The 14,961-nt window shown below is 45.0% G+C and overlaps 1 protein-coding gene across 2 annotated transcripts in view; it reads left to right on the top strand.

Annotated features, from left to right (window-relative positions):
• Positions 1-14,961, top strand: part of UNC45B (unc-45 myosin chaperone B) — a 108,773-nt gene that overhangs the window by 56,966 nt on the left and 36,846 nt on the right. For both annotated transcript variants that reach the window (XM_029612781.1, XM_029612782.1), the window contains exons 9-12: positions 2,572-2,743; positions 3,364-3,664; positions 7,061-7,155; positions 9,983-10,124. In XM_029612781.1, coding sequence (XP_029468641.1) covers positions 2,572-2,743; positions 3,364-3,664; positions 7,061-7,155; positions 9,983-10,124 — 710 coding nt within the window. The remainder of the gene's footprint in view (positions 1-2,571; positions 2,744-3,363; positions 3,665-7,060; positions 7,156-9,982; positions 10,125-14,961) is intronic.

Here is a 14,961-nt window from a genome sequence, read left to right as displayed (position 1 = left end):
CCTCTGTCTCCTATGCTTTTTGCCCTTTTTTTGGAGCCGCTGGCCTCGAAGGTCCGAGCTTCCTCCCAGGTGGTGGGAGTTGAGTTACAGGGCATTCACTGTAAAATGTCGCTTTTTGCGGACGATGTCCTCTTTACGCTGACGAATCCCTTTGATTCTCTCACAGCTGTGAGGGGTGAACTGGAAGCTTTTCAGAGAGTAGCGGGTTTCAGGGTCAACCACGATAAATCTGAGCTCTTGAACCTTACTCTGCCACCTTTGGAAGTTGAGCGTATAAAGGCGGTGTTCCCCTTCCGATGGGCAACCCATTTTATTAAATATTTGGGGGTTCATATTGGAGCACGTACCTCTGATTTATTTCGCCTTAATTACACCAAACTTTGGCAGAAAATTGAAGGGGATCTACATCGTTGGGGCAGGGAAGCCTTCTCTTGGATGGGGCGTATTGCCATTCTGAAAATGAATGTGCTTCCCCGGTTACTATATCTGTTTTCTACTCTCCCCATATTAGTACCTAAAACGGTTCTAGCAACTTGGCAAAGGAAGCTCTTCGGATATATCTGGAGGAGGAGACCGCCCCGGGTGTCGCGTGCTGTCCTTTATCTTCCCCGTAGAAGTGGGGGGAGGGGAGTCCCTAATTTGACATGGTATCATGGGGCAGCTCAACTACGAGCTATTATTGCCACCTATCAACAACGTGATGTTAAGCAGTGGGTCCGGGTAGAACAAGCTATGATAGCTGTCATGCCTATTCAAGCTCTGTTCTGGCAGCCCAAACACACATACAGGCCTCTTGTTTACTTACCTGGGGCGTTACGGACCACTCTTGCTGTGTGGGCTCAGTGGCGTAACCAGCTTGTCGGACCCTATAGGTATTTTCAGTTGACTCATTTGTTCCATAACACTGATTTTCAGATGGGCTTCCGGTCCCCAGTTTTTCATAGCTGGCAACAGCAGGGAGTGGTCACTATCAGTCATTTATGGACAGGTGGGGAGGTTTTATCTGCACAGCAGTTTCTGCACAAATTTCAAGGGGGAATGGGAGATTTTCTGGGAGTGGCTCAGGTTCGGCACTTCCTACAAAGGATTCGGGCTGCACAGATGTTACGTACCACTAAATCCTTGTTTGAGACCTTTTGTGATAATGCTGATAAGCTAAGAGGTGTAATTTCTAAATTGTATGGGTTATTAAATGCATTGTCCCCCTTTGCTTTCCCTCACCTTAAAGCATGGGAGACTGAGTTGGGAGTTAGTGTTTCAGATGATGACTGGGAGGTTGTTTTTCATTCTACAGCCAAAAGTTCCATCTCTGCAGCCATACAGGAACATTGTTATAAACTATTGTATAGATGGCACTTGACCCCAGCTCGGTTGCACGTTATGTTTCCACAGCGTTCTGATAAGTGTTGGAGACGGTGTGGCCAGGTGGGCTCCTATCTCCATATTTGGTGGACCTGCCCCATTGTAACTGTCTTCTGGAATGCAGTCGGTGAATGGTTGCGGGCTGTGCTGGGCATGGACATCCCCATGGGACCTCTCCAGGTCTTGCTGAATTTGCCTTGCGAGGATATGGACAAATTTCGGCAAGTCTTTATTTCTCAGGTGTTTATTGCAGCCCGTTGCGAAATTGCTAAGGCCTGGAGGCAGCCTGTTTTACCTTCTCTCTCAGTGGTGATACATAGACTACATATATGTCATCGTATGGAGCACCTTACTGCGTTGCGCAGGGACAAGGTCGCTAAATTTCAGCGCATCTGGGAACCTTTTCTAAAATGGATTCAAAACCAATCTACCTAGAGTGTCGGGGGACTGGAGCCCGGTTGGCTTTGAGTGCCTGGACCTCGTACTTTCCAGGGGCTGTTCGCCTTATTTACTCTCCGGTGGACTTGATATTACTGACTGTTCTAGTTCATGTTTTTTCTCTTTGGTGATTTGTACTACGAGATATGTTTAGATTATTCTGTATTGGAGCGGCTATAGAGAAGGGGTGGGGAGGGGAGGGGAAGGGGGTCTAGGAGACTGTTTGTTTGAAAACGGTATTGGTCTCATTATGCTATTATGGTATGTTGTCTGTTTAAGGTGATCAATAAAAATTTCATATACAAAAAAAAAAAATACCATGCTGGGTTAGTGGGCCCAACTCAGCAGGGAGAAAGTAAAACAGCTTCTTACTCCTCAACTTCTAACTCAAAATGACCACACAGTGGAGAGACTGATAGAGAATGGAAAACCCCATGCTCTTTCTAGTCCAGATGGTAAGGGAGCTAGGGCCATCTAGAGACAAATCGAAGGGTTGGTCACATATGCATTGAACACCCCCGAGTTTGTAATACAGTTTTCTGATGCCTGATTTTCTTTGCATTCCAGTTTTAAGACTCCAGAACTCAAACAATTTTCTGTCACCCATACCTACCTTTTCCCTTTGTGATTCTGATCTCCTGGCGTCTGCTGCTGGGCTTCTGGTTACTCCTCGGTGGTTGTATTTTGAACCTAGTAGCTTGGCATTCCCATCAGCAGATAGCGCTCTAAAAGCAGACCTTGTGCCTGGGTTTTTTTTCCCCCCCTCTTTAGGTTTGAAGAAGATTCTGAAAGTTTTAGGACAGATCCCCGACCTGCCCAACTGCCTCCCCTTGACGGAGAACACTCGGATAACGGCATCCATTCTCATGAATAAACTCTACGATGACTTGAGATGCGATCCGGAGCGAGATAACTACAGAAAGATCTGTGAGGAATATATTACGTAAGTTGGTAAGGCAGCATGGCCAATCTGGCACTGTCAACAAATGCTGAACAGGAGAAACTGCTTCCAGATTCTGAAATTGGTCAGTCTGAAGCAGTCAAGAGATTGGGCACCTGGGACCCAGTGATGTAGGGTGGATTTTTCCCCAGTAGTTTTTCCTGCTTTTATGGGTTTTCGACTTGATCAGAACCGGCCTCTGCTATGGCGCTTATGGCGGGATCCGTCATTCATAGCTACTCAGGGATTTACCCTCTTCCTTCCCCAACCAACCTCCACCCCTGTTAAACCCAGCCATTGCATCAACAAACCTCTGACTGAGGGCCAGCACAAGAGCAGCCAGGAGATGACATTGCTGCACGATAACTGAGATTCCCCTCCCCATCACCAGGAGCTGGGTAAGTCCTGTGGTGCCATTGGACTGAACCCCGCCGTCTAATTTGTGAGAATTCACCATTTTTCGCCCTTTTACACCAAAGGCTTTGCACTGACTTCTATGGCAAACGTTTTCTTATAAAGCGCTAGACCCTCATGCAATCCTTAAGATTCCATCTACAATTTGAAAAGGCTTTGTATAATGGCTAAAATGACATTAAAAAAAAAATGTTCTGATTGCCTTGAAGGGGAATGTTTGATCCGAACAACATGGAAAAGAACCTTCATGCCGTTCAGACGGTGTCAGGAGTACTGCAGGGCCCCTTTGATCTTGGTAACAAGCTGTTGGGTTTGCAAGGGGTGATGGAGATGATGGTGGCTCTCTGTGGGTCTGAGAACGAAATGGACCAGCTGGTAGCAGTGGAGGCCCTCATTCATTCCTCTACCAAGCTAAGCCGCGCCAGCTTCATCATCACCAATGGGGTCGCCATGCTGAAGGAGATTTACAAGAAGACCAAGAATGAGAAGATCAAAATCCGTGCTCTGGTGGTGAGTTGTTTGCTCTCCTGTTTGCTGTCTTCTACACAGGTCTCATCAGGAAGCCATCATGAATGACTTCTGATATGTGATGGATGCATGCAGGGGTGGCTCAAGGCAATCTGCTGCCTGAGGCGAAGGATGAAATGGTGCCCCTCCCCCTCCCCCCAGGGCCCGGTGCAGGTGAAATCACCGAGGGCCAGGGCAGGGGGAAGGCAATGGAGGGGGAAGTGCCCAAGGTCACAAGGAATGGCAATAGGATTTGAACCCTGGCTTCCCTTGTTCGCAGCTCGCTGCTCTGACCACTCAGTTATTTTCTGGTTCTCAGTCTTCTGCATCTGCACTAGGGGGCGATGGAGAAATGTTTAAGGCCGCCCCAACCCCTGGGTCTAGAAATAGGACTCCTCCATTCCCTATTGCCTGCCTCCCACCCTTCTCCAGGATCTGCCCCCGGGGGTGTGAGAGGTTGGTGACACACTCTCTCTTAGGACTGATACAAGGGTATTAGATGCCCTACACAAACCTTACAGCCTTTCATTCCCCCTTCCCTCCCCTCCCCACATAATTAAAACTTATGCACTCTTTTCCATTTTAAAATGTATTATCTTCCCCAACCTAAAAACACAAATTGCATTTGGAAAATAGACATTCAAAGTACAATCTTCTGAAGTAAAAATATCACTTTCAACATATATGTTATATAGGCATACACTGCAAAAAAACCCCCACACTTTCAATAATAATTGTTTAATAGACTTAATAAACTATCTTTCTCATAGTAATCAAGCCGGTATACTGGATCCCATATGGTATTAGGCCTATGGTAAAGTGCACTGGGAGTGGACTTGGCCACAGAAAGCCAGGAATAAACTGAACTACAATTCCAATATAGTAAGCCTTCCAGCACTCAACCTATGAAAAAGCCATACCACAAATATTACAACAGGCCCTAAACACCAATAAACCTCCTATTAGGAAAACAGATTAAAGCCAGGTTGTTGTAAATCCCTACACAGAAAGTACATGCTAGCAGAATACCTAAAGCCTCAGTCACACAAGCAGAACACAGACAAACTGTCACAAAATACAGAATAAAGAGATGATAAAATATAAATTGAAGCGTGCAGACAAAAAATGAACTGGAAATCACAAGAAGCCAAAGTCTGTAAGCAAAGCAAACACAATCAAGAAATATAAAACATTAAACATTCCAATAAAAAGAACATCAAATCTGCTGATAAAATTCAGCCAATTAAAAACATTAAAAAATGTATAAAATATTACCAAACACTAATAAAATATTCAAAACAGCAGATACATCACATCCAATAATTAAAACTAACAAGAAGGAACTTTAGATTTCCAATCCTCCTGAGACTGTCATAGACTGGAGGTGGTTGCACACACACACACATATATACAGGTACACTCACACACGCACACACATGTGCGCAGGCACTCTCCCTCAGACACACACATACACACACAAAAACCCTCTCATATATATACATACACACACCCCACCACCCTCTAACACAACATGCACACACAAGCAGGCTGCCTCACACACACACACACAAAAACCCTCTCATATATATACATACACACACCCCACCACCCTCTAACACAACACGCACACACAAGCAGGCTGCCTCACACACACACACACAAAAACCCTCTCATATATATACATACACACACCCCACCACCCTCTAACACAACACGCACACACAAGCAGGCTGCCTCACACACAACATACAAACAAATTGTGCCTTTTCCCATTCTTCCACTACCACCGACCTGGGCTCTGGCGGTGGCCCGTGGCCTCCTTTCCTTTTTTTTGACCACCACTGGCTTGGGCTCCGGCGGCAGCGCACAGCCCCGCACTACCATTTCTTCACTGCCGCGGGCTTGGGCTCCGGCGGCAGCTCTGGCCCCTTCTGGCATTTCTTCAGCTGTCACAGGCTTGCAGCCCCGCATGGCTTGCTTCTAGCCGCGGCAGGATGGCTCTGCCATGGCCCTGCAGGTTTCTCTTTGGGCTGCAGTGCCAGCAGCCCCTCTTCTTCTCTTCGGCTGGGAGCGACCATCCCACCAGGAGAAGCCCGATCCCCTGATAGGGCAGTCTGTCCCGTACCCGCCCCCCCCCCCCCCCATTTTCAAATTTACATATAAGCATAATAAATTCAGGGTGAAGCGGCTGTGGCAGGAAGGTTTCAGGGGGCAATTTTGCCACCTCAAAATCTTGCCGCCTGAAGCAGCCGCCTTACCCTGCCTCATTATAAAACCTGCCCCTGCACGCATGGAACAATCTCCCGGTGGAGGAGGCAAGGGCAGTGTCAGAATTCAAGAAATGCCTGGGATCAGTACAGAGAATCTCTGCGAGAGAGGAAGGGACTATGAAACTGAGCAGGCCATGTGGATGGACAGGCATATTCTGTCATATTCTATGTGGCAAACTTTGTATCTGAGAGAGGTTGGATGAATTCCCGGAAGATGAAAGAGGTTGTCTGGAATGTCATTTAGCTCAGATTCTCAATTGTAAGTACTCATCTTGAGAGAAATGCTATTTTGAGAGTCAGTAAGGGGCATCTTCTAACGGCAGACAAAATGATTGTGTCATAACCGTGTTCCCCCCATCCCCAGTGAGTATGAGTTCGGTGTGAGCTGGTCTAATAGTTTTTGAAGTTAAGTTACACACTCTTCAGGGTCACTGTTATAACAGGATGCAAACAACAATGCTCTTCCAGCACTCCTTCACGTGCAATAAGGCTCAGAAGCATCCTAGTATCAGACCAGCTTCATTCTGCACACAAACCCTGCAGAGTCTGAGCGACACTGCCCTCATTACACCTCTGAGAAGCTCTCACACTTCCCTAGTGCTTCCTTGCACAGAATGCATGTCCAGCGTCCAGACTATTAAAGGACAGGCCTGGAGGCATCACATCACAGTTACTTAATCCGTTTCTCTTTCGGGTAATTGCCCTGCCGCACAAAGCTTTGAAGCCCTTCTCAAACAACTAGCTTTCCTCTTTCCCATGCTTAAAGTTTCCCCAGTGTCCTTCAGGAGAGGCATCTGGTGCTAGGGCCCCCACTGAGATCAGAGTAGGGCGTTGAATTCCCACCTCAGGAAAGGGCTCAGGAGAGGCTGCTGTTTCCCCCTCTCCTCTGAGAAATCGCTCTGCGCGATCACAGCCTGGGTCCAGAGCGCCTGGGGCCTCTCTCAGAAGCGGGTACCTGGGGCATGCAGATCTTTTGGTGACCCAGAGGGGGCTACGGGGTTTCATTGTCTCTTCACTTGAATTACCACTAAGGAGGTTTTCCCCCCTCCCTTTCATAGTTACGTTTTATCTGACAAGCCCTTGGTCATTCTGCCTAACTCTCTGTGCTGATTTTCATCCTGTTGTGTAGGGTCTGTGCAAGCTGGGTTCTGCCGGAGGCACCGACTATGGCCTGCGCCAGTTTGCTGAAGGATCCACGGAAAAATTAGCAAAGCAATGTAGAAAGTAAGTGCAGCAGAAGCCTGCTGGTGCTTCCCCCTTCCTTTAAAACAGAATTCGATATTGTGCTGACTGTGGGATTTCCATTTGCAAAGGCCTGTTGTGCAGGAGGGTTGAAGTTGTTCGGATCCTCGTATCGCAGTACCCCGAGAGCCGTGAGAGTTATACTATTTTTATCCTGCCTGCTTCGCTCCCTTAGTTCAAGCCTGTTGCTGGCAGCTCCTTAACATTTATCACGTTCATCTGTTCTTTTTCTTTAAGTTCTGTGATGATTAGATTGTGCTCTGGGGTTTCCCGATTTCTTACCTTCTCTCTCTCCTGCTCATTAGAAACCTTTTGGTGCCCCCTCATCCATGCGCCTTGAGCTTCACCTACTCCTGTCCCTGTGCTGGCTCCAGCTCACATCCCGCACCACTTGCCTACTGTGTACGAGGCATGTGCATTCGTTTCTTTCGTTTTGTCATTTATGCACGTAAATCACAGACTTTATTGGGCACGCACGTGCATGTACTATTAATAACGCGAGTTATGCGCACGCTGTCCGTTTTTGCACATGTGCTATAAAGTCAGCGAGTTATGCGCATAACACGGAAACGAATGAAGCAAATGCACATCCCTACTATTTCTACACTCCCATTGCCCTTTTTCCATTCTAATGCATCTGATGTTCATCTTCCCTTGATTGATTCTTTTATCCACTGACCAAATAAAGTTAAGAATTTAATTTCTTTCTTTCTTTTTTTTTTTTAATCTGTTGCTGTTAGGAGTTTGAACAACAAAATGAATTTTACCTCACATCAGTGTCGCCCCTCCTTCAGACTGTACAAACACGTGACTGGAATACTTTGCAGAGGAGAATTTTCAACGTTCCACATAGGGCTAAAGTCTGCGGGTGCTTTCTACCTGCAGTCCTAGGCCAGAATTTTCAAAAGCGGATTTATGCACATAGATCTGCTCTGAAAATTCGCAGGTGTGTGCAGGACCAGTGCCGACTAACACGCACATAGTTACTGCTCCTCGGGGGCGGGTGCAACGTTGAGCACATGTGAGTGCATGCATACTGTCAAAACTCCATACCTCCTCGCAGTGCATGTAAAAGTACGTGCAGAATTCCTTTCACAGGTACTTCTAGGCACACAAACACCCACACCCCAGGGCAATTTTCAAAAGGTCATTTACATGTATAAGTCTTTTTGAAAATGTACCCTATTTATTTCATTTAATTACTTACTTCATTTATCTTATATATCCTTTATTTCCACAATGTTCAACATGGATTAGAAAAAATATACATAATAAAAACAAGGAGGTCAATATTCAAAAGCTACTAAGCCGGACAAGTAGGACTTATCCAGCTAGGTAGCTGCCCCTCAATATCCTATGCTCAATGCTGAATATCCTGTCTAAATTATCCATCTAACTTAGATAGCCGGCTATGTTTGGAATAGCTACCCCAATATAAAAGTAAGACATATAAAACATTAATATAAAATTAAAATAAAATTGTAATCCCATCCATGAATTCCAGTGTACCAGAATGCTCAGTTACTGTTGTGTAATGAAAAAATTCATTTCTATGGAAGGGTATTAATGTAGAACATGATGACCAATAAAGGCCATGTAATCTGCCCAGCCATTTCTGTTTGTCGTTATAGAACTTTCCACTCTCTCAGAGATCCCCTGTGCTTGTCCCATGCTTTCTTGAATTCAGATGTTGTCCTTGTTTCCACCACCAATACTGGGAGGCTGTTCCATGCATCCACCCTCCTTTTTTTGTAAAGAAATATTCCTTAGATTACTCCTGAGTCTACCCCCTTTCACCTTCATCCTATGACCATCCCCTTCGTTCTAGAGCCTGCTTTCCTTTGAAAATGACCCATCTCCGTTTTGTCTCTATCATATCTTCTCTTCTCTCCAGGGTATACATGTTTAGATCTTTCAGTCTGTCCCTATATGCTTTATGATGAACGCCATTGCCCATTTTAGTAGCCATTTTCTGGGCTGACTCATTCGGAGGTGCTCACTTAGTTGAGACCCGTGCGAGGGCCTTCTCAGATGCTGGTCCCCTGTTGTAGCATACACTTCCTGAACAGCTACATATGGTGCATTGCACTTCCTCTTTCAAAAAGGTTCTGAAATTGTTTTTTATTCAAACAGGCCTTCGGTTTGGCTGGTCGGCAAAGTCAATGAGAGCCTTGAATCAGAGCCCCTTCCTTCCTTTTACATTCCTGCCAGGAGCGCAGTGAAATCCAGTACCTAGCATAATTTCCTGAGTGTTTTGTGTTGTGTATTCATGCTATGTTTTGTGGCTCTAGGGTTGAGCTTTTTATGCTTCTGTGTGATGCTGGTACGTCAGCTGTTCTGTTTAGTCATTATTTTACTTTTTGTGTGCGTTTTAATTGTACCCCACCGTGAACACTGGTTTATTGGTAAAATAAAAATAAATAAATAAATGTTTGGTTTATATCCTTTTGAAAGTGCAGTCTCCAGAATTGTACATAGCCCTTCAAATTGTGGTCTCACCAGACTTTGCACTGTCTCTTCCTTTCATTTCAGTGTGAGCTCTTCAGATGTGCTTCTTGAGCTCCGTTAAATAACACGGTGACAGGAAGTGTAAGATATTGGGCACTGCCTCTCTCTGTTACAGGAGGTAGAGGCTTCTGGATGCTTTTATTTTCTCTAACTTGTGTAACTCCATAACTTTCTCTATTTCAGGAGGTGCAAATTATCTTGATATTTCTTGCATTTCTTGATGTCTGTCTTTCTCCGTTTTGGAGGCATCAGTTGTAAGAACCCATATGCTCACACTGATGTAAATGTATTCCTGCTTTAGGTGGTTATGCGATATGAACATTGATATTCGGACAAGAAAGTGGGCTGTTGAAGGCTTGGCTTACCTCACGCTAGATGCAGATGTGAAAGATGATTTTGTAGAAGATGAGCCAGCGCTGCAAGCAATGTTTGAGTTATCCAAGGTAGTATGTTATCTTTTCTAAGATCTCTTTCTCATACTACAGTATGATTCTCATTTAGCTTGTATACAGATAATATTAAATATTATTTAGTTAAACACAGTTACTATTTTATTTAGATTTATATTCCACTTTTCACAGCAGATTACATTTCAGGTACTATAGGTATTTTGTACCTGAGGCAATGGAGGATAAAGTGACTTGCCCAAGGTCAGAAGGAGCAACAGCAGGACTCGAACCCTGCTCTCCTGGTTCATAGGCCACTGCTCTAACCACTAGGCTACTCCTCCACTCCTTTTGGCACAGATCCACTACAGGTTGGCCGTATGGTATGCTCTATGGATGCATCATCTGTGGAGCCTCTTTATAAGCCATAACATTCCCCTTTTGAAGACCAGGTTACAGTAAGGAGATTCTGGTCATGTGCCACCACACCATGCCTTTTGCCATCTTGCATATTTCTGTTATTGTGTATGGCTCACGCTCATCTTTTCTTCTCTTGTAATTTCAACCTCATTTGGACTGCTAGATTTTGGAGATGATGAGGGAAGATTAGGCCTCAATTGCTCCAACTCTTGTCTTCATTCCCGCGTAACCTTCTTGATCCCTTGCTGGATCAATTTATGATTAATTATTTTGAAAAGAAGCAAATCACCACCTTTCTTCCAGATTAGTAGGAGCAATCTTCCTAAAGGAAGAGGGTTAGGAATTGTGCTTCAGCTGAATTTTATCCACCGAGAAACTCAAGAAGATTGTACCCTACTCTGGATCTCAGAATTCTTCATTAAGGAGAAGTTCAAGATGGTAGCCATCCCTGTCTAAAGCTCTCCATTTACTAGATTAGTGGTTCTCAACCTTTTTTTGGCCAGGACACACCTGACAGATGGTTCTCACATGCGTGACACACTGAAATTGTGACCATCACAGGGCTAAATGTAAACATGCACTCTGCATCCACAGGAATCCCCTCAACCCTCAGCAATGAGTGCAGAGCAGATCTAGGGCATTACCCTGTTCAACTCGCCATACAAAAAAGATATTCTGGTTCTGATGACATCTCAGTAAAAGCAAAACAAACTCCCTTTACTTCCAGGCACAATAGCCTTCCTTATGAAAAGACAATAATTTACCATTAATGCATATCCTATTGAGAAAACACAACAAATAGATTGATACAAATGCCTACATGCTAGTAAAATACCTCACCTCGGTCACACACCCAGAACTGACTTTCACCAAGTACAGAAAAACCACAAATTATAAATATGGAGACAGAAACTGGAATGGAAAACCAAAAAAGCCACTCTGCATGCAGTGCAAACCTGGAGAAAAGGAAAGAGAAATATAGCACCTAACAGACTCTCAGGATTTGCAATAATGCACACAAACTAACCCGCACAAAGTTACACCTGCATTATGGAACACACTCAAACAGTAACAACCCTATCTAAGAAATACAACTATTAAACAGGCCCTAAACACTAACGCATTTCCTATTGGGAAAACAGAATAAGCCAAGCTGCTATAGAGTCCCACACAGAAATAATTGTAAAACTTTACTAATAAATGTTACAAAACAGCCTCTGAACAGAATAATATCCAACAATTAAAAACTCATAAAAATTATTATTAAAACATGGCCAAATATCAATAAAATATTTCAAAACATCAGACATCGCATAATACCCAATAATTAAAATGGCAGTCAATCAAGAAAAATAAACTTAAAAGCCACCTTTACTTACCCTCTCCAGCAACTCTCCTACTCCTTTCCCTTCTAGGTCAATAGCACTCACCAGAAGCAGCAAGGGCTGCTGAAGCATTGTCCTCACAGTCCTCTTCCTTAGCACCCACAACCAGTCACACACACACACACACACACACACACACAATTAGACCCCATGACCAGTCTCGGTCTCTCTCACACCAGTCATCTTTCTGACCAGTCTCTCTCTCAATCACACACATTCTCTCTTATATACAAGCTCTCAATCACACACAAATGCTCTCGCACCCTTGCACACCAGCTCTCACCCAGGCACCGATTCACACCAACAAGCTCTCACCCAGGCTTCCATTCACACCCACAGACACAAGCTCTCATCCATGCATCCATTTCACACCCACAGACACAAGCTCTCACTTAGGCACTCATTCACGCCCACACCAGCTCTCACCCAGGTATCCATTCACACCCACAGACACAAGCTTTCACCCAGGCACCCATTCACACCCACAGACACAAGCTCTCACTTAGGCACCCATTCACTCCCACAGACACAAGCTTTCACCCAGGCACCCATTCACACCCACACACACCATCTCTCACCCAGGCACTCATTCACATCCACACACACCATCTCGCAAACATTCACATCCACACACACCATCTCTCACCCAGGCATTCATTCACATCCACACACACCATCTCGCAAACATTCACATCCACACACACCATCTCTCACCCAGGCACCCATTTTCACACACACGCACACACAAGCTGTAACCCAGGCACTCATTCACACTCACAGACACAAACTCTCACCAAAAACCTCTTCTTCCTTCACTGCAGGAATGGGCTCCAGTTCCACCGCGGCTTTACTCCGGTGGGCCTTCTTTTTTCGTGGCCACAGGGATGGGCTCCCATGGTGGCCTCAGTCGGGGTCGAGTTTCTTCTTCACTGCCACAGGGATGAGCTCCCGTGGTGGCCTCTCTTTGACACTACCACTCCTCCCAACCCCCGGCATATGCTATTTCCCTTCTTCCTGCCTCACCGGCCAATCAAAGGCTTCCTCCCTTCTTCCTACTCCCACTGGCAGGTAGAACGGAGGAGGCTTCCAGTTGGCCTGCGCAGTGGCAGGCAGAATGAAGGAGGCTTCCCATTGGGCAGTGGGGGTAGGAAGAAAGGAGACTTCCAATTGGCCCACAGGGGCTGGAAAAAGGAAGAAGGAAAATACAAAGGGGCAGTGGGACACCGGGAGCGCGACACACCGGTTGAGAATCGCTGTACTAGATGCCTATTCCACACTGGATTTCAGCTTCCCGCTGACTGTATCTCTGTAGGAAGGTTCTAGACCCTTAGGCACTTCTAGACCCTTTCTTTCAAGGTCTTTCCCAAGTGCTTGGCAAACCCAGGTAGCATAGTAACATAACATAATGAATGATGGCAGATAAAGACCAAAAGAGTCCATTTCATCCATTCAATTGAGTTTCCACATGCAACCCAATACAAACTCCCTCTCCTCATATCTTTTAACTGGATCGCACCACCCTTTTCTATCACTCCATATATTCCCAAGCATGCCCAAAATCCGTCACAGTGAAAGCCACCACCACCTCTGCTAGTAGGCCACTTCCATGTTAAAACCCTGCCACCCATGCTCACTGGTTTTGTCCATGGTCCTTTCTTTTTTTTTTTTTAATTTGTAATTTATTGAAAACAGCACAACCAGTGAAATAACAGGAATTACATACTATAGAGCAAACATTTGATCAGTAACCAAGGAGCTAACACTCATAACACTCATAGAAAATCAGAACATGAGACTGTATAGCTATCTAGGTAGAAAAGAATACTCATATACATAAAGGTAAATATAAATGTTTCTCTAACAGCAAAACTGGCAGTACCCGTCCTCTTTTTAACATTTAACCCCCATCCCTACTCCCTCCCTTCCTCCCCCCTCCCTGGGACTAGAAATACACAAACTAAGTGGAGTCTCTCAAAGGCGGAAATCAAAGAAGCTAAGCAAGACATTCTAGGTACACATGTCTCATCCCCACAGAGCCAGGATACCTAGGGTGAGACAGATTGAGCTATTGCCCAAGTAGTATAAGCATGCCAAGTCTTTTGAAAAGAAAAAACAGTCTTTTTCCTGCAGGCCGTTATTTTTCCCAGTGAATGCATAACCAGTACCTGAGCCTGGACTTGGTTTAATGAAGGTGCCAAAGAGTCCTTCCAATGTTTCGCTATGACACACCTTGTGGCAGTAACCACAAATTTAATAAAGCGATTATGATATTTCTCACACTGAGCCATCTCTTTATTCAAAAGTGCGTGAGTGGGACTGAGGTGTATGGAAAATCCTAAAACTTCAGTTAACCAGTTGGAAACCTGCTGCCATAGAATCTGGATTTTCGGGCATGACCACCACATGTGGAAGAAAGTTCCTTTAGCTAAACACCCCTTCCAGCACTGATTGGAAGACCCAGGAATGATATGGCTCATTCTGTCAGGAGTATAGTACCAACGAAAGTACATCTTATACCCATTTTCTATATGATTAGCGGATATGAGACCTTTTCCCAGCGTCAAAAATATGGTCTTCCAATCCTCAATAAGCCAGGTTCCTTGTAAATCAGATTCCCACGCTGCAATATGGGGAAAAGTTAAACTAAACGAATCAGCAATCAATAAGTAAATGTTGGAGATAAGTTTTTGCATTTTATCTGCCTGGCGACACATTTGTTCAAAACCAGAGATTCCTTTAGCTAAATCCCGTGGTATGCCAAGCTGTAGAATAAAATGCCGTAACTGTAAGTATGGGAAGACATCCTTATGAGTTAAGTGGTATCGTTCTGCCAAAGTGCCAAACGAAATCACCCCACCTGGATCACAAATATGGGATAAGCAGGAGATACCCTTCTGCAACCACTGCCTAAAACTATGCTGAATGTTAGCTGGACGAAAATGGGTATTATGATGTAAATGGGTACTGGTATAGTAAGCTCTTTGCCCCCCCAATCTCATTTTCCACTTTTCCCACGTGTTGAGAGGTACTGTTATAGTGTCTGGTAGTAGTACAGGTCTACGCCAGGTATCTCTGGGTTGCCAGAGTAT

The sequence above is a fragment of the Rhinatrema bivittatum genome, chromosome 8, assembly GCF_901001135.1.
Source record: "Rhinatrema bivittatum chromosome 8, aRhiBiv1.1, whole genome shotgun sequence".
NCBI lineage: Eukaryota > Metazoa > Chordata > Amphibia > Gymnophiona > Rhinatrematidae > Rhinatrema > Rhinatrema bivittatum.
Note: the sequence above shows the minus strand (reverse complement) of the source record. Positions and strands in the feature narration are given on the sequence as shown.